Source organism: Chlamydotis macqueenii, chromosome 15 (genome assembly GCF_036417535.1).
Source record: "Chlamydotis macqueenii isolate bChlMac1 chromosome 15, bChlMac1.mat, whole genome shotgun sequence".
NCBI lineage: Eukaryota > Metazoa > Chordata > Aves > Otidiformes > Otididae > Chlamydotis > Chlamydotis macqueenii.
This window is the reverse complement of record NC_141570.1, coordinates 12467124-12486015: the sequence shown is the minus strand read 5'-3', so window position 1 is coordinate 12486015 and position 18892 is coordinate 12467124. Positions and strand designations below refer to the sequence as shown.

At 58.4% G+C, this 18892-nt stretch overlaps 1 protein-coding gene across 2 annotated transcripts in view; it reads left to right on the top strand.

Moving 5' to 3' along the window:
* NTN3 (netrin 3) overlaps positions 1 to 16966 on the top strand; it is a 29999-nt gene extending 13033 nt beyond the window's left edge. For both annotated transcript variants that reach the window (XM_086759748.1, XM_086759747.1), the window contains exons 3-7: positions 1262 to 1450; positions 7947 to 8096; positions 8852 to 8905; positions 15046 to 15120; positions 15382 to 16966. In XM_086759748.1, coding sequence (XP_086615874.1) covers positions 1262 to 1450; positions 7947 to 8096; positions 8852 to 8905; positions 15046 to 15120; positions 15382 to 15710 — 797 coding nt within the window. In that variant the 3' untranslated portion in view covers positions 15711 to 16966. The remainder of the gene's footprint in view (positions 1 to 1261; positions 1451 to 7946; positions 8097 to 8851; positions 8906 to 15045; positions 15121 to 15381) is intronic.
* Positions 16967 to 18892: the final 1926 nt, after the last annotated feature.

Sequence of the window (18892 nt, the reverse complement as noted above, 5' to 3'; positions counted from 1 at the left end):
GAGAAAAAAAACAAGCTCAAAAGGCACAAGCTTCCCAAGGCACCTACCGCCACGCCGCAGTGTTATTTTGATGCCTGCCATGTGATTTTACACTAATCTCATAACGCGGGGGGGCTGTGTGGGGAGCTGGGGTTTGAGCGCGTGGTGCCGGCAGCGCTGAGGCTGGGACCAACCTTTCACCTGACCCACTGAAGCCTCGAAAGGCTCTTTTTTAGGGCTGGGGTTTTGCTCCCTCTTTCTTCCCCAGCGTCTCTGAGGCTGGAGCGACGAGGCGGGCGAGGGAGCATTTGATCTGCGTGGGCTGGAGCTCCCACCGGCGCTGCCGGCCGGCGGGGAGGCGACTTCACACACCCGCCAAGCCAGGCCTAAGCAGTTAAATCTGGGCTGACACGTTAATGAATTTCACAGTACGCCTGGAAAAACTCTCACCCAACCTCAATTTACCGGCGCGGGGAGGGCGCCGGGGCTGGGGGAGGAGGGCACCGCGTTTTGCCGGAGGAAATCTTGTTCCCATTATCTTTTTGCGAGCACGTTAAGCGGGAGTGGGCATTGCTTTGCCTTTTTATCTCGCACACGTGGAATCGAGCAGGGGGGCGCTGCACGGTTCCTGCGGCTAGCGAAAAAATAGCGTGCATGTGTGTTTGCAGGAGCATGCACATGTGTGTGCGCCTGTGCAAGAACCTGTGCGTGTGTGTGTGCGCACACGTGTGAGTGTGCAGGCCTGCACATGTGAGCATACATGTTGGTGCACGCGTGCACATGCACATTTGTCTGTGTGCACGTGTAACGGTATGTGGACATTTAGGTGCACACCTGTGTGCATCCATGTTCCCGTGTACATGTTTGTGTGCGCATGAGCGCATGTGTGTACTTGTGTGCATTTGTGTGTGCACATGTGCATGGATTGCTATGTGGCCTCTTTTTGTGTGTGCCTGCTGCAGGTTCCCGGCTGGCACTGTTGGACCCCCGGGCTGCACCCCTCCGCCCCACACTGGTCTGCCTTCAGCTGAGCGGTGCCCCCGTCCCTACGCGTGCCCTTTCTCCTCCGCTCTGACCTCCCGGCACTGGCCCCGTGGGGCGGCGGATGCTGCACATCTGGACGGCGCACTGGGGCCAGCTGTGCCGTGTTGTGCCCTGCCCATCCCGCTCCCTGGGCTCAGGCAGCCCTGGCCCCGAGCAGCTGCGGAGGGCAGCAGGGCGGCTCCGGCCCACTTGGGGGGGCTCCCACCTCCAGCCCTCACCCTCTGCCTTTTCCTTGCAGCCTGCAACTGCAACCTGCATGCCCGGCGCTGCCGGTTCAACATGGAGCTGTACAAGCTCTCGGGCAGGAAGAGCGGCGGCGTCTGCCTCAACTGCCGGCACAACACCGCGGGGCGGCACTGCCACTACTGCAAGGAAGGCTTCTACCGGGACCTCAGCAAGGCCATCACGGACCGCAAGGCCTGCAAAGGTAAGCTGGGGGTCTCCTTGCTCTTGCCTCCCACCCCTGGGACATCCCTCTGCTCTGCTCCCTCCAACAGCTGCGGGTCACCTCCAGCCTCCGTCACCCTGGTCACCTCTGCCACCCCAAGGGCACCAGGCAGGGACATCGCTTCCAGCCCAGCATCTCCTGGAGGGATGGGGAGGATGACAGGCAGGCAGCAAGGAGGCTCCCCGGAGCCCTGTCCGTGCCGGGAGGGTCCTGGTGTGGCTGCAGTTAGGGTCTCTGCAGTCGGTGTTTGGAAAGATGCTGGGCGGGCGCTGGAGATGCGCACGACTGAATGCACTGGAAAATCTGGCAGTGGCGTTGTCTGGGCCGTAGACACGCTTGGAAGCGTTCAAGCTGCTTCACAGAATGAGCCGTGGTGGCCTCCTTGCCCCAGAGGGCTGGGGACGCTGAGGGGGGTTCCATCTCCCTGTGGGGCTACGGTGCAGGACCCCATGGCGTGCGTTTCAGCGATGGGGGTGGCTCTTTGGACCTGGATTTGGGTGGGTGGCTGAGCACCACGATGGCTCCCGGTGCCTGCGGGCAGGGTGGCTCGGCCCCGAGCTGGCCAGCAGCTGCGCTGGCTCCAAGACATCACGCTGCAGCTTGACCTCACAAGGTCCCCAGCCTGTGCCAAATGTCACAGGACCTGCACCTCTCCTCTCCCTTCTCTTGGCTTTTGGGGTTCCCCTCTTGGGTGCATTAGTGGTGTGTGTAGGTACAGCTCCCTGGGGTCTGGGACGTAATGGGTAAAATCCCTCTGTTGCCCGTGCTGTGTGAGTCGCCCCTGCCTCTCCCCATCCTTGTTCCCACGGGAGCAGCCGAGAGGACGGAGCAAAGGGAGAAGCTTCCCACGTTAGACCCACGCCGCGGTGGCTGCGGGAGCACGGCTGAGCAGGCGCTGGTAGGGGGGCCCTGCCTGCAGCCAGCTCATTAGCAAATGGCAAGCTAATCATTTTTAATAACCTGGGCAGCTGACTCGGCAGGTCCCACCTCGACAGCTCGTGTCCTCGGGGCACCACGCGCTGCTTCCCAGCCCCATGGCCCCCAGCCCCACGGCCATGCCTGTAGCTATGGCTATGGGGCTTGTGTGAGCTGGCGGCCAGGTACCAGCATCCTTGGGGTGACACTGGGAGGCACTGGGAGAGAGAAGGAGGAGGAGGAGGCAGGACAAAGCATGCACCCTGAAGGTCTATAGCACAGCATCCTGGGTCATATCCCATTCCTGGGAGGGCTCCTGGATCTGGCTGAGGCCAGGGGAGGATGGCAGCAGCTCCTGCTGCAGCACCGGTGGACTGGGGCAATGCAGTAAAATTCCCTTTTCCATGAGGATTTTCCTCGAGCACTGGGGGCTCGTGGGCAGCTCCAGCTCACCCCAACTGGCACCGGGGCTCACGATGCACTGGGGTGGCTGTGCTGCCTTCACCTCGCCTCACATCCTCTGCGCACAGCGCCCAACCTCCTACCAAAGGATTTCTGCTCCCCTTGTGTTCGCTGGCTCCTTCTGCTCTTGCAACCAAAATGTTCTGATAAAATCCCAAGCGAAGTGGAAGTGGAAGCCTTGCAGATGTTCACCTCCATGTGAAACATGGCGTCGCCAGTCCTGCCTCTGCGCTGGGCATTGAGGTCTCAGTTTCTGCTCTGCTCAGGGAAGAGAGCACTTAACAACAAAAATGATAATAAATAAAGCAAGCAGGATTTGGCAAGTGCTGGAAGCAGGGAGCAGGGTAACTGAACATGGCCTGGCTCGACGCCTGGGTTGGAGCTGGGTCTGGGTTTGTGGGAGCGGGGACACTGTGGGCGCAGTGTTTCCCACCCGTAATTGTGGAGCATTAGGGTGCTGGATGCCATCTCGGATTCAAGGGGGGTCCTCTGGAGGGGCCAGGTGGGCAGAGCATCCCGGGGTGCTCAGGAGCTGCTGGGACGGAGCCAGGACTTTTGCCACCGTGCAGGAGAAACGCCAGCCAGCGAGCGATGCTCGGGCTGCGGTGGAGCGGAGGGGCGGGGTGCTGCAGCAGGTCCCCCCGCACAGAAGAACTTCCCTCCCCTGTCAGTTCCTGCGCCAAGCCACCGGCAGATCTCTGCCAGCCACGGCCAGGGGTGCCGCTTCCGGAGGGCTGGCAGAGTTTGCCCGTGGTTTGGAAATGCTGGGAAGGTTCAGCCCGGCCAGATGAACATGTGCGCGAGGGCTGCCCCCCACCACGGAGCATATGCTGAGGAGGATCTGGCAGTAAGGGCAGTACCCAGGGTCTGCGAGTCAGTTCCTGGCTCAGCCTCAGTGAACTGAGTTAATAATAAAATCCCTGATGCTTCTGCTGCTTTGGCTGCCCCTCCTTCAGTCAATCAGAGAGCGTTTCCAGCCCTTCCTTGTACTCATCCAGTAGTGGATCCGCTGGGATGGGGACCAGAGCCCAGGAGCCTGCCAGCCCGGTGCCGTGAGAGGGAGATGGTGCTGCTGGAGAGATCTATAAGTGCATGGAGACATGACAAGACAGTCTGGGCTTGGTTCTTCCAAAGATGTGTCCTGTACCTCCTGCTCGGATACCCACACTCCCACAGGAAAAAGGAAAGCAGAGGAAAAGCAGGGCTCATGACAGCAGATCTCAAAAGCAGGTGTGGAGCAAGCTGCTGCAACCGACATCTGCAGCGCTGAGTGGAAGTGTGCCCCCACCGCAGCACTGGTCCAGGGCAGAAGCCGAGCATCCTGGCAAAGGTAGATGTTTCAGGTGCTAGGGATGAAGCTCAGTTCATATTCAGGAGGTGAAATTCTAGCTCGGAGGCCAGGAACTATTGCATTTTATTTTGATGAACCCCAAAGCACATTACTGAATAACTACCCAACCATCCCCATCTCTGCTGGGATGCGACGGCTTCGAAATATTGACGGTGGATGGCACAAGCCCGCATCTCCCGCCAGCAGCTGAGTGGAGCCCTCGGCCAGCGGCCGGCGAGCGAGGAGGCAAGCTCTTCCCTCCAGCTGCCCACAGCCGGCGTCATTGCTGGATGCTGCGAGATGGAAAAGCTGGGAGGATGGAAAAGGCAGAACAACCTACGGGATTAATTCAATGGCGGTAATTGAAAAGTCAAATAAAGAATGGCTGCGCATTAATCCCTGCAATTTAAACAAAGCTGTAAACCGTGAGCTTTCTCCAGTGAAAACTGGTGAAGCAGTAGCAGCTAAGCCTTAAGACGCAAAAATACCCTCAATATTAGGTACAAGACATGCTTTCTGGCAAGCACAGCTCGATGAGTTAAGCTCCAGGCTAGTGACTTAATCCAAGCTCAAGCACTGCGGGCCAGATCCTGGCCACCGGCAGGGCTGTGGGCGGCGGGGCTCCGCGTGTGGGCAGCGGGCACCGAGCTGCGCTGCGCCCGCGTTCCCTGGTGCCGGGATGGGGTCCCCGAGCCAGCCACCCCAGTCATGTCAGGACGGGTCATGGTGGGTCACGTCAGGACGAGGAGGGAGGGAGATGCTACAGCCGGAGCGGTGGGATGGGCCCATGCTGGGGTGTAGGACCGGTCAGGGAAAGCACTGGGCACTGCCTAGGATGCTCTTCCCGTTGGAGCGGGAAGGAGCCATGGATTTCTCTGGGACTGTGGGAAATCCCAGCACAGCAGGGTGACTGGTCTGGCAGGGACCGAGCTCATCTCCCAGAGACACCCATCTGCTGCGGATGTAAGATGAACAGAGCTGCCTTAATTGCTGATCCAGTTAAAACACGAGGCATCGAAAGCCTTCTCCCTCTGCATGAAGGGAGATCTGCGTAGATGAACTGGATCCCGATTGTGCTGAGATTTATGTCCATCCTTAAACTCCACACCAGGAATACACCGCTGAGGACCCAAGAGATTATCCACAACATGCGACACTAAGCACTTGTGTAAATCTTTGCTGGAAGCGTGCCTTTGGCCATAAATTTTTTAGGGCACGGACTGTCTGTCACTGTGCACGCATAGCGGGAGCGGTGGCTGCAGGGACCCCTGGACTACCCCTGCCCGGCCGTGCCTCTCGGGCCAGCGGTATTTGGCAGGACTTGTGCCCAGCCGCTCCAGAGTGGGTTGGGGTTTGCTGGCGGAAGATGGGCGCTGCAGCCCTGGGAGCACTCCAAGCACCAGTGGTGGGGCAGGAGCCCCTCGGGCAGGGCAGCGCTGGGGCAATGCTGGTGGCACGGGGCTGCTCTTCGCAGCATGGATGGTGATGAGGATGGGTGATGCTTCACTTCCAGCCACGCCAACAGAAACCCAAGCCTTTGCTAGTGGAAAAGAAACAAAGCAATGGATGGTTTCCAAGAAGTGTACCTGCCAGCTCGTCAGACGCACCTGCTTCCTCCAAGTGCCGCAGGATCCAGCCGAGCCTGCGCCAAAGAGCCGTATGAAACAGGGAGAGGACCATCAAAATGCACCTGAAGCAGCTGAAATGTCCCAGAGCACAGTGGTTCAAGAGCAGGCAGTATGCCCAATGTTCTGCTCCAGGTGAAGCAGTGGTGTTGGCCATCTGGGACTGGCCAAGCACTGGACCATCACTGCCCGCTTTGCTCCTTGCGGTCCAGGGCTGGACTATGCCTTGATCTCAGGACCTTTTAGGGTCCCCGATGACCTGACAGGAGGTGTTTGCAGGAGAGCCGGCCACCCTGGCAGGAGACGAGCCTGTTGTGGCTGAAGAAAGACCCCGTGTTTCCGACAGCCCCGCGTCATGCCAAGACTGCCTCGCTCGCTGCCATTTGTTATCACAGCTGAGCCCTCAAAATATCCTTGTCAGAAAGACGTCCGCTTCCAGTCCCAGCCAAGATCTGATAAGGATGAAGCATCTGGTCCCCATTAGAGGCTGCTAGCTCTGGTTTCTGGCTGTGCAGAAGGGGGCCTGAGGAGCAGCGCCGTGGTGCTCCCACCAGTCCCATCTGGTGAAAATTAGGGAAACGATAACATCAGGGGGCGGTGGGGGCAGATGGGGGGGAGTGTTTTTGTTTTGCTTTGGAATCACGTTCAACTCTTACACTGATGGAGGCCGAGATAACCTCCTCCAGCTCATAGCCAGCCCTGGGCAGGCAGATGGGAAGGTCCTTTCCAGAGTGAGCATCTCCTTCCTGCATCCCTCTGCCTAGACAGCCCTCAGGTGGTCTGTCATCCAGCATGGTGTGATGGAGAACCACTTTGGGTCTGTTCTGAGGGTGAAGACCCAACTTTCACCCACCTCAGGTGTGACTTGTCCCTGGGGAAGCTGTGTTAGAAAGGCACGGGGACATCCTTTGGCCAGGGTCTCCATGAGGCAGGATGGCCACTGGGGCTCCTGAGCTTGGGAAGCATTGGGAAGACCTGCTTCAGACCGTCCTAAAACCAAGGCCAAAGTTTGTGTACAAGCTCAATGTTGCTTCAGCTCCATGGACTAGAAAGCTCAGAGGTGAAGAAAACACCTTTTACTGCTGGGCAGGAGCACTGCCCCAGGGCTGAGGTGGAGGAAGAGGAGACCTGGGCGTGTGTCTGTCCGCTTTCTGTCCCTGCAGTGTCCCCAGTCCCGCCCTGGCCGTGAACAAGGGTTTACATGGCCCCGTGTGAGTCCTGCTCTGTTTGCTTGCACAAGACAGGGCTGGCAGCAGGCATGGGGCTGCCGTGGAAAGCCCTCCTCCTGCCCGGATGCACACCGGGCTGTCCCCAGAGCAGCTGCCTGCAAAGCAGGAAGGGCAGGAGGAAACTCTTCTCCTTAACTTAAATGCGAGCTGGTGGCTGCAGGTGCCTGTGTGAGCCGCAGGGTCTCCAGGGGCTCCTCCTGAGCATCCCTGGCAGCAGAGGCTGTACCCTGGCCACACTCTGCATCCGCTCACCCTCCTTCCTGTGCTGCTCACAGCACACGTGGGGCCACGGTCTGGACCCATGGGTCTTGGCTGTGCTGGCCCCAGCGACTGCTTTCCACTGGAAGGGCCTACCTCCTCCTCGCCTCTCTGAGGGTGGCACGTTGGGTCCAGTTTGGGATTTGTGTTGGTAGAATCATAGAATCTTTAAGGTTGGAAGTGACCTCCAAGATCATCGAGTCCAACCGTTAACCTAGCCCTGCCAAGTCCACCCGTGAACCATGTCCCTAAGCACCACATCTACGCTGCTTTTAAATCCCTCCAGGGACAGTGACTCAGCCACTGCCCTGGGCAGCCTGTTCCAGTGCTTGACAACCCTTTAGGTGAAGAAATTTTTCCTAATATCCAATCTAAACCTCCCCTGGCACAACTTGAGGCCGTTTCCTCTCATCCTATTGCTTGTTACTTGGGAGATCAACCCTCACCTCGCTCCAGCCTCCTCTCAGGCAGCTGTAGAGAGTGATGAGGTCTCCCCTCAGCCTCCTCTTCTCCAGACTGAACAACCCCAGTTCCCTCAGCCGCTCCTCACGGGACTTGTGCTCCAGACCCCTCACCAGCTGGTGACACACCAGAGGTGACAGGCAACACAGTGCTGTCTGTCACCTCTCACGTAACTTTTTCTCTCTCCCACCCAGCTTGCGACTGCCACCCTGTCGGTGCGGCTGGCAAGACCTGCAACCAGACGACGGGACAGTGCCCGTGCAAGGACGGCGTGACCGGCCTCACCTGCAACCGCTGTGCCAAGGGCTACCAGCAGAGCCGCTCGCCAGTGGCCCCCTGCATCAGTGAGTGTCACCGTGCCCTGCCCTCCGCTCGAGGATGCCCACTGGCATGGGGGGATGCTCTCCTTGAGCAATGGGTGCCTCTCAGTCCCCAACCCACGTGTGAGCAGCTTGTGGGGGGTGAGAGACAGAGACAAGAGGGTGTCCGTCTTTATGGACATGGTCCAGGAAATGGCCAAGTTAGGACAGTTGGTTCACTTCCTGGGGCACCCGTGCTTCCCATCTCCCAGCACAGGAGGCTCAGAAAGACCCCTTGGGTTAGTGCTTCCAGCTGGCTGAAACAGCTCTGCTGGGTTTGATCTTCCCCAGATTTGGGATTAGGACAGGATTTCCCCCAAGTTTTGTCGCCAAGAGTCCTGAGAAAGCATTGTCTTTGCCCACACTTATGCCTGTGCTGTGCAGCCTGGAGCATGCCCAGATCAGCCGAGCATCCCTCCGATGGCCAGTCTGAGTCCAGGTGAGCTGTGTGTCCAGGAAGCATCCATCCCTGCAGCACACGTCCTCTGTAGTAGCGACTTAGGGCTCTTGGGGGTCACAAGGTCTCAGCCTGTCCCAATTTACTGAGCTCAGTTTGGGCACCTCCAGGTCTATTCCATGGCCTGCGATATTCAAGTCAGACTCATCCCATCATCTTTCTTAGCGACCTGCCGGAGATGACCCCCAAAATCCCCTCTGCACCCTGCTTGGGTTTTTGCCCAGGTGTCACCCCCAGAGCTGGGGACCTCTTTCCTTAAGCCACCTCACCCTTTCTCTTCCAGAGATCCCTGCCATCAACCCCACCTCCCTGGTCACCAGCACAGAGGCGCCTGCAGGTGAGTGCTCCGCGTCCCAGGCCGAGCCCACAGCCCCAGCCCTGCCCAGAGGTCCCATCCCACCTACCCTTTCCTCAGCACACCAGGGAGAAGGGCCGAGCCCCGTCAAACCCTTTGGCAAAAAGATGAATGGTGAAAAATTTTGGCAAACACTTTTGGTGAAAAAAAAAATACTGAGATTTGAAATTCTATGTTTTTCTGGAAAGGGGTTGACAAAGCTTGATGGGACTTTCTCGGGGAAAGGCCGTCTCCATCCCCTGCAAGTAGGAAAGCAGGCGATGCAGCCCTTCAGGCCCACCCCACCCCTGGGCAGGTTGTGGCAGAGGTTGTGGCATGTGGCACCCATGGCTCCGTGGATGCTTGGGGCTGGCTTTTGTTTCATCTCCTTTTATCGGTGTTTGCACAAGAGGTTTCTCCTTGGTGCCCTCTGCCTCCAGTGCCCTGGCTCTCTGAGGGCAGCCAGGTCTTCCCTGGGACATGAGTGAGATGGGGCTCACCCCATCTCACCCTCCAGACCCATCCAGGTCTGGAGGAGGGAGCGTCTGGCTCTGAGCTGCTCGTCCTGGCTCCGTGGGGTGGTGGGACGATGGGAGGATCAACGTCGCTGCTGCTGTTGCCCAGCAGAAGAGGGGGCAGCTCTGGCGGCTTTGCACCCCACTGTCCCCAAGACCTTGGTCTTCTCCCGCATGCCAGCGTTGGGGAGTAGACTTCCTGTACCATCTTTCACTCCATCCCATGGCATGTGGTCCCAGGAAGGGAGCAGGGACACCTCCAGCTCCCCAGTGAGGCGCTTTCCTGTGCCCTGCTCAGGGTACATCCGTCCTGGAGGAGCCTGCACGCTCCTTGGAGACCCGATGCCCTGCATGCGTCCTTCTCCCCAGCTCTCCTCCCCACAGCCACCTCACCTTAGGGGTGGGAAATGCCAACAACCCCTTCCCAGGCTGCTGTGTGAACGGGACGTACTCTCCCAGCTTTGGTGAACATCTTCCAGATGCAGTTGCGCGTGTGGTCGGCAGCTGTGGTAGGGGGATGGGACAAGAGGTGTTGAAGCTGCGGAGCTACGGCATGCAGATGGGGCTGGAGGGGCGAGATGCATAGGAGGAGGCACGATGAAAGGACCGTGAGAGCTGAGGTGCCCGTGATGTTAACGCTGCTGGGGGGGCCATGCGGGACACGGCAGACCACCGCCGCCTCCTGCCTGCCCTGCCCGCTGCTGGGGAGGGAGCTGGGAACCCCAGGCTTTGGGAAAAGGAAGAACACAAGGGGAGGGAAGAGGGGATGTGGACAGGTTTATTGCAAACAGAGAGTGACGCGTGGAGTGGAGTTAGCCAAGGTGACTCCCCCCCAGTGCTTTATAAACAGGGACGGTCTCAGAGCGGTGTCTGATCTTTTCAGCTGCATAAAAATAACCGGCACTCACTGGAGACCTGGGTATGTACTCTTTTAGCGGAGCAGGTCTGCCTTAAACTGTGCCTAGTTTTATTGGGGGGTTTGTTGTGTTAAGATTTCTGGCTTCCAGCTCAAATATCTCCAACACAAAGTAGCTCCCTTCTGCCCAGCGACTGCGCCGGGGGAGCGGGCACCCGGCGGGGGTCCTGCTGCCCCCCTTGCTGGGGAGGAGGTGGGAGATGGGGTGGGTGATCCTGCCTTGCCCAGCTCTGCCTGGGGAACTCTGCTTCCGTCGTGCTGTTCTGCGGGCAGGGCTGGGCACAGCTGAGCACCCTGCATTGCCGGTACCCCTCGGCCCGGGGTCCCCGGGCTCCCCCGGGAGCAGGGTGCTCCCCAAGGGGACACTCAGCCCCTCAACGCCCCACAGTCCTCCTGCACCGGGCAGCCCCTGAGCCCCTTCTGCCCGCATTTCCCCAGCTCCCTCCCTGCCTCTGGCAGCAGGTGCCGGGCTGCGGGAACAGGGGGACATTGTTCGGGGCCAGAGCACTCAGGTGCTGGGCTTCCCCCCTCTCCCCATCCTCCTGTCCCTGGGTGTGTCCGGGCTTTTCGCTGACGTTGCCATGCTCTGCATCACTTCTCCCAGCCTTCTCCTGCCTTTCCGACCCTCCGGAGCCTTTGAGGTCCAGCTTTGATCTCTCTGCCCAAGCAGAGAGGTTGACTGGCTCGGTAGTGAAATGTCCTGAGTCCACTTCTTGTGATTTTTATTATTACTATCTTAAAATATTTTCCACTTAGTGGAAAAAAAAAAATCCTTGCTCCCCGTTACCAGAATTAACAAAACTCATGGAGCGCAAAACAGGGCTTTAAAGGAATTCAAAGTCAGCAGTAAAAGATTTGCAGCCATAACACCTAATTAAGTTACATCTCTCTTAAAACAAAATATTCCTTCATTTTTTTTCGGGGCGAGGAGAAGTAAACCAGATGTGCAAACTTGCTGCTTCTCACACGTGCTCTCACCACAGAGACGGGGGATGCCCGTGCCAAGCTGGTGGCTCGCCGGTGGCCATCCGCCTGCGCCCGCGTCCGTGCGGCATCGCCCAGGGCTTGCCTGGCTCTGTCCGTCCATCCCATGTACTGGTGTTGCCCGCGTGTGCAGTGCTCCTGCCTGCCCCACGGATCGATGTCGGACTGGCATCAGCAGGCAGCAATTTGGCAGGCGCGCACCCATGGTGGCTGTCCCTGTTGGTGTCCATGGAGGGTCCCATCCCTCGCTGTTGTCTGCCAAATCTGCCACCGATGCAGGTCGCAGATTTACGGTGGCACCGGTGAGAGGTGGCCATGGGGAGAACTTGGGAGCTGTGGCTGTCTGGGCCGTGGCTGTGGTGGGGTGAGGCGGCCAAGAGCTGCCCTGGAGCACAAACGGGAAGGAGCGGTGTCCGGGATGGGGCCGTAGTGTCAAGGACAGGGCTGTAGCACCCTCCTGGGATCCAGCAGCATCTCAGGGTCTGCGGGTGCTCTCCCACACCCTGGGGCTGTGGCAGGTCTCTGCCGTCCCCCAGCTGCTCCACGGGGCTCAGCGGCCCAGTCAGGCTGCTGGGACATGGCGGGAGGGGTGGGCAGGAGGGCAGCTGCGGGCAGAGGCTCAACTTCATCATCTTCTTTCCACTGCCCTGCCGCATGTGTAACGGCACAGTTAAAAGGGAGCTGGGAAGGTGGGGAATGCTCTGGGAGCTGCCAGGGGAGAGGTGCTGGTGAAGCGGCCGTCCAGCTTCGCCTGATGGTTGTGTGGGTCGGACAGAGCCCCTGCTGGTCTCCCTGGGGCCTCCCTGCACCATCCAGCCACCACCCGTGCCCTGACACGACCACGCGGCATCCCAGGGGGCACGGGAGGATAGAGCCGTGGTCCATGGCCGTGTCCCAGTTAGGCGTGTGGGGTGAGACCCCAAGCAGAGCCCTTCCATGGGGGGACCCAGGGAGAGACGGTTTCTGGAGGTGTCGGCAGGACCTTGCCACTCCCCGAGCACAGGCTGGGCCGGCGGCAGCCCTGGCGCCTCTCGCCTGGCTGCTTCCCCGGCCCCAGCACCCACACCCGCCCCACGCACACTGGAGGCCACGTGCTCAGAGACAGGGAAGGGAAATGCTTAGAGTTACTTGTTTGGGTTTTTTTCTCCTTCCCAAGTTTCTTACATAAATTGAGCAGGAATTGATTTTATACTTAAGGAATGTTCCTCAGCGCAAAGATGAGGTAAAAAAAATCCCCAAACTAATCCCAAATGGTTAATTCCCAATGCTATTTTCTGGTTCTTTTGAATCACAATTTTATGATGTTAATTATGAGCAGGAGCCCAGGGCAGTCACTGGTTTTCTTTCTGCTTTTCTTCCTTTTCTTTCTTCCCCATCACCAAGCCAGGGGGATGGCAGGTTGACCGAGGCTGCCTCACAGCCCAGTCCCACCACCCATCACCCGGCTGCCCGCAGGCTCGGCACCGGTGTGGGCTTGGCGCCATGCGGCAGCCACCTTGGCCGTCCTCCTGCCAGACACTGCGGTTCGTGCCGTCCTCCTCCGCTCCGGCATCCAGTGTCTGTAGGCAGGCTCATGGTGGAGCCGTGACCGACACTGGCTGCAGGATGGTTTCTGCACCCCACGGCTGCCTCCTTTCATCGCCTGGCCCCCCATGGTGTGGCAATGGCAAACTGCTGTGGGGGCATGGCTCTCAGCTCCGGCTCCAGCGGTGGAGGTACCGCAGACCCGCATGGTCTTGCATCTTCACCGAAGGCTCTCATGGGGCTGGGACCTGGGCTGGACCCTGCGGCAGTGTGGAGAGGCACTCCCTGCACACCTCCCCAAAAGTGCCTGGTAGCCCCTCCGTGCCAGGGTGGTTGCTTGGGCACACAGGCAGCCTCCTTCACTCCGCTTTGGGAGGAAAAGGGCACCCAAAAATAAGGCAGGAGCTCCCTTTTGGATTCCCCTTCAGGTAGCAGGAAAAGATAGAGCAGTGTGTCATGGACAGGGCTGTAGTGTGTCCCAGGGATGCAGTGGTGTCTGGGATGGGGCTGTACCACATCCCAGGGGATGCAGTGGTGTCTGGGATGGGGCTGTAGCACATCCCAGGGATGCAGTGGTGTCTGGGATGGGGCTGTAGCACATCCCAGGGATGCAGCAGATGGGGGCACCTTCAGCACCGTGGCCGAGCACTTCGGTGCTCTCAGCAGCCACCCCGCATGGAGGACCCTGCGCCCCCTCTGCAGCCACTGCCGCTGTCCCAGGAGATGCAGCAGGGCTGAGGCAGCGCGGCAGCATGGAGGGACTGAGCCGAGAATCAGGGCTCTCCTCCCTCTGCCAAGAATTAGCTTCATGCTGCACCGCTTCCATCGATGACAAATTTGGAACAGGCGGCACAAAGTCCCCAGTAAAAAGGAGCCGGGCAGAAAGGAGAGCAGCAGATCCCAGGGCGAGTTCGTGCTCCTCAGCTTATTTCTTTCCTCTTTTTTCCCTCCTCCCCTTGGCACAGGGCGCTGTTATTCCCCAGTCTTCCCTCAGACCCTCGCCTCCATCCCCAGTGATTGCTGTGGCAACCCCCAAACAAAGACAATTTCAGGGACTGCTGGCTCTGTCCCGGGATGCAGGGCCAAGCTGGAGCAAGAACCTGTGAGGGGGAGAGAAAAGAAGAAGGATGGGCTTAGAAAAAAAAACATGCCATTTGGAAAGAGACAAATTGAGATGTTCAAAGGAAGATGGCAGGGGGAAAGAAAGGAGGAGAACCAGGCTGCTTCAGGCAATTGTTGGGATCAAAGCCTTTGGGGAGAAGGAAAGAGGCATTCCCTGCCCTCCCTCTGCTTGAGATGCAAATCTGAGGGCTTTAGAAATGCACAGAAAAAAAGCCTCCTGGAGGACATAAGCCTTGCCTGGAGCTGGGGGACAGCAGGAGGGATGCTGCATGGGGTGGAGGACAGCCCGGTGGCCTCCCCGACTCTGCTGGGGCAGCCTGAGCCTGGGATACTTGGTGGCAGGAGCAACCTGGCAGAGCAGAGCCCCTTCACTCACCCACCTGCTTCCCCCAGCCTGAGTCCCCTTCCCCACTTTTAGGACGCCGACGAGGTGCAGGTCTCTGGAGGGGCTGCCCCATGAGGATGCTTCCTACCACCCTGGCCCCTGAGGGCTGAGTCGTCCCTGAGGATCACGACCCCCTTGGTATGGGGTCAGACCTTCCTCTGGGTCGCCTCCCTGCAGGGACGATGGTGGCGTTGGTGCTAAGTCCTCTCTTCCTCACGTTGCCTTCAGGGGCGCAGCTGCCCTGGTTGACTCTCCTTGGCTATGGCCCTTGCCTGCTCTCCCTGGTGGCCACCACCACCTCGCCTGCATTTCTCCCATCCATCCCCTTCTGCATCCCAGAGGAGGGTCCCTGGGGTCCCTCCACTGCCCCTGTGCTGATTTATCCCACAGGACACTGTCACTGTTGGCACAGGAGGGGACACAGCCCACCTGATGGACCCAGAGCCACCTCATTTCTGTTCCCAGCTGATGCAGTGTCAGTGTCGATGCTGGGGTTTGAGCCCACAGACCCTGCGAGGTGCGGGGGTCTGCTGGGTTCGCCAGGCCCCCCACCCCAGCAGGAGCCTTCTGGAGGGTGCTGGAACTACCCGCCACCCTCTGCCAGGCTGGGCCTTGCTGCTGTCCCCTCACCCCATTCCCCCTTCCTTTGTGGTGGGACGGAACCCCAAGTGCTCAACCCTCTGTTCTCCCTCCGCAGACTGTGACTCCTACTGCAAGCCAGCCAAGGGCAACTACAAGATTAACATGAAGAAGTACTGCAAGAAGGACTATGGTAAGGACCTCCTCCCTCCCTGGGCCAAGCTGGGCTTTGCCGCAGAGGCTGCTGAGGGCCAGCTGTGGGCAGGCCATGGGTGGGGGAGATGCAGGTGTCCCAGGGGATGGGGAGCACCTAGCACAGCGAGAGGTCCCCAAATCCGCCCTCCCAAATGTGCGATGGATGAGGCAGATGGAGCTGCTGGGGACAGGCCATTCCCATTGGCAAAGCTTTCTTTGAGGAGCAAAGTAAAGCATCCCTCCCTCTCTTTTCCCGCAGTGGTCCAGGTGAACATCCTAGAGATGGAGACGGTGGCTAACTGGGCCAAGTTCACCATCAACATCCTCTCTGTCTACAAGTGCCGTGACGAGCGGGTCAAGCGCGGTGACAACTTCTTGTGGATCCACCTGAAAGACCTGTCCTGCAAATGCCCCAAGATCCAGATCAGCAAGAAGTACTTGGTCATGGGGATCAGCGAAAACTCCACCGACCGGCCGGGACTGATGGCCGACAAGAACAGCCTGGTCATCCAGTGGCGGGACGCCTGGACACGTCGCCTTCGGAAACTGCAGCGGCGGGAGAAGAAGGGGAAGTGCGTGAAGCCCTGAGAGGTTTCCACCCATCCCGTCCCACCCCGTGCTCAGCCCCAGCCCGGCTGTGCGCAGCCAGAGACTCTGTACATACACAGCGAGAACGGACTCCTCTGTCTATACTGTATATTTTGGCAATGGTTTCCCTTTGCGTGCGTGTGTGCACGCGTGGGTGTGTGTGTGGGCCTTTTTCTCTACGTGTGTATTAAAAATAACGCAGTAACGACAAACCTTTAATGAGGAGCAAAGCAGAGCGGGATCCCGTGGGTGCCTGTTGCCTGAAGGAGCTTGAAGGGGTTTGGTGTCTTGCTCCAGGCACGCTGTTCATAGCGCTCATTTTCCAGGCTCTTCCCTTTAACAAAGTCTTTTTCTGCCCGGTGCTGATGTCTGAGTTGGCAGCTCTCCTTTCTCCAGGGCCTGCCTCTTCCTCATGCCCTGAAAATATGCTGCTGTTAGACCTCTCTCTGCCCTTCTCCTTGCTCAATGAGAAAAGGAGGTCAGAGTCTTCTGTCCTTCATCCCGATGTGCATACAGGCAGGCTGAGCGGAAACCATCCATGCTGCAGAGGGACCAGCCCCAGGAGCTCCGCCAGGCAGAACAAACGAACTTTTGCAAGGCCTGATTCTCTGGTGACCTCAGCTTTACACAGAGCAGCGCTGCCACCTGGGACAGGACCCCTGTGATGCTGCGGTGCCCTGGGGAGGAGTGGGGCCCTGGCAGTGGGTTGGTGGCAGAGCTGTGTCCACCAGGGAGAAAGGGACTTCCAACCCCCTGGCCATTGCCTATCCTGGTGCATAGTCCAGGTGACTCAGTAAGGACCTGGAGACACCCATTTCCCCCCCGCCAAGTCCAGCAAGGCTACAACCTCCACTGCCAGCCAGTCCTGGGGTGGAGTGGACAGGCTGACTGGAGCTGTTGTGTATCACTGTCTGTCCATGCAGGTCTATGTCCCTGATATTCTCAGCTGGTACCAACTGACATAATTCCACCCATTTCTGTTGAGGTGACACCAAGTGACCGTCAGCCTTAGTGTGCGTCCTTCAGAGCTGGCCTGACTGCATGCTCTCCTGGGAGGTATTGCTGAGGCCAGGGTTGTCTGAGGAGGTGCACAATGCAGAGGCGGCAGGAAGAGAGAAGAGCTTTCGTTGACCCACCTCCAGTCTTTTATTTCTTCTTCACCGTGTATTAGTCTCCAGTTCAAACAGACATCAGTATCTTCCCGTGTTGAGGTTGTAGCAGTCTTGGCACAATAAACATGAGTAAAAACAATAGGTGATCTGACAATAGATGTTCCTTTCCCTACAAGCCTTTCCTTGCTTATTGAATGGTTCAGCGAGGTATTGTAGCCTACATTGCAGCCTTCCAGTTAGGATGATGCTTTGCCCTTTTGAGCCCACGGCAGCTTGCGTGGACTCCCCATCCCATGGGTGGTCTGGTGCTTCTGGGCTCCAGCATCCCAGGCTGGTGCTGGAGCATGCAGCTGAAGAGACTGGTGGAACACTGTTGGGGTTCAGGACAGGAAATTTTGGGGAGTGAGGATGTAGGTACTGGGGGATGTCTGTGTGGACATGCAGGTGCCCTAGTCAGGACACTCAGTGCATGGTTGAAGCTGCTGGAGATGCTGGAAATGGCTTTTCAGAGATGCAGGGGGGCTGCAGTGCCATCTTTCAGGTCCTACAGATGCTGGGGTGCATACACAGGGCATGGGCAGGGCTTGGGGAGAGGCTAGAAGCTGAGGGACAAAGGGTATGTGGGACCACTTGGGCTTGGATGAGCTGGTCCTGTGCCCGACTCCTGACGCAGACCCCCATTCCCTCCTCCTGCTGACCTGAGGGGACCCTCCCACCCCTGGTTCTTCTTGTTCTGGTTGTCGTAGGCGATGGACCTCTGCTACGAGCTGGCCATCCAGCCCTCCTCTTCCTCCCATGGCTGCTTGCACCCAGGAGCCCTACAAGCAGAGCTGCTGCCCTTGCCCCGGGCTCACTCCAACCCCATGCACCCAACAGTCCTCACGGGACAGTCAGTGGTGAAACACTCCTTGGTTGCACACAGCCGAGACTCCCATCGGGGTCATCCTCACGGCCCCAGGGGCTGCTCGGCATCACCCCATGGGGTGCGGGGGCTCACTGGCCCCTCTTCTCAGTGTCCACAGCGCATGAAAGAGCAGGGTGGTGTGACTGCTCCATGGGCATGGATGCTCATCAGGGCAGGGTGCAGAAGGTCCGTGCTTTCTCCAAGCAAGGGGAGCATTCAGGAGAGGCATGGTGTGTCTGTGCTCCCCAAAAAATGCTCTACACAGCCTGCTGGGGCAGGAGGCTCCAGGGTTTCCTTTGGCACATCATTTCTCCTCCCTTGAAGCAGGGCACCTAAGACTCTTTGAGGACTTTGGTCTTGATGGTTGAAATTCTTGGTTCATCCCTCTTGTTTCAGCCCTGCCAGCTGGGACTGCCGATGCAGAAGGATGGCTCCCAGCTGGCATCCCAGTACACGTCTGTGTCCTGCTGGGGCAGATCAGAGACACTGGGGCAGGACCACCACATACCCCAAGGGCTGCCACGTCCCCTTTGGCCTGGGGATGTCCCAGCTTCGTGGCCAAAGAACTGGAGCAGGCCACGCAGCCTGGCACCACTGTGGCTCTTCTGTCTGTGTTTAAAAGAAACCAGGTACCAAACGCCACTGGAGGCGTCCCCAGGAGCAGGGGGGACAGCCCCGGCTGGACAACAGTGCCTGCTGCAGTGGGTCTTTTGGGAGAAGCAATGCTGCCCAGGAGATTATTCATGGAGCTTCTCCCAAACCTGTATTTAAATCCCCATGCAGGTCCATGTGTTTCATCTTCTTTTTCTGTTCACTTTATAATTTAAGTGTATGGCTGGACGGGGCAGATCCAGGATGTGAGTCACCCCATGAGGATTTGGGGATGGGCTCCACGGCGTTTCTCGGAGTGCCCTGGGCCTGGCTGCTGGGACACGTGCCGTGTAAATACCGCCCAGCTGGTGCCCGTGGAGAGGGACGCGGGCCCTGCAAACTGATGGCGTCTGTGAAATATGTAAAAAGAGAAGCCAGCAAATGTTATGGACCACAGTGTAAAGTATATAAGATATGTACCTTTGGGGGTTTTATTAGTATTTTTTTATTATTATTTTTAATAACACAAGTCTAATAAGTACCGAGTGCCTAATTCTGCATCTTCTTTGCGTGGA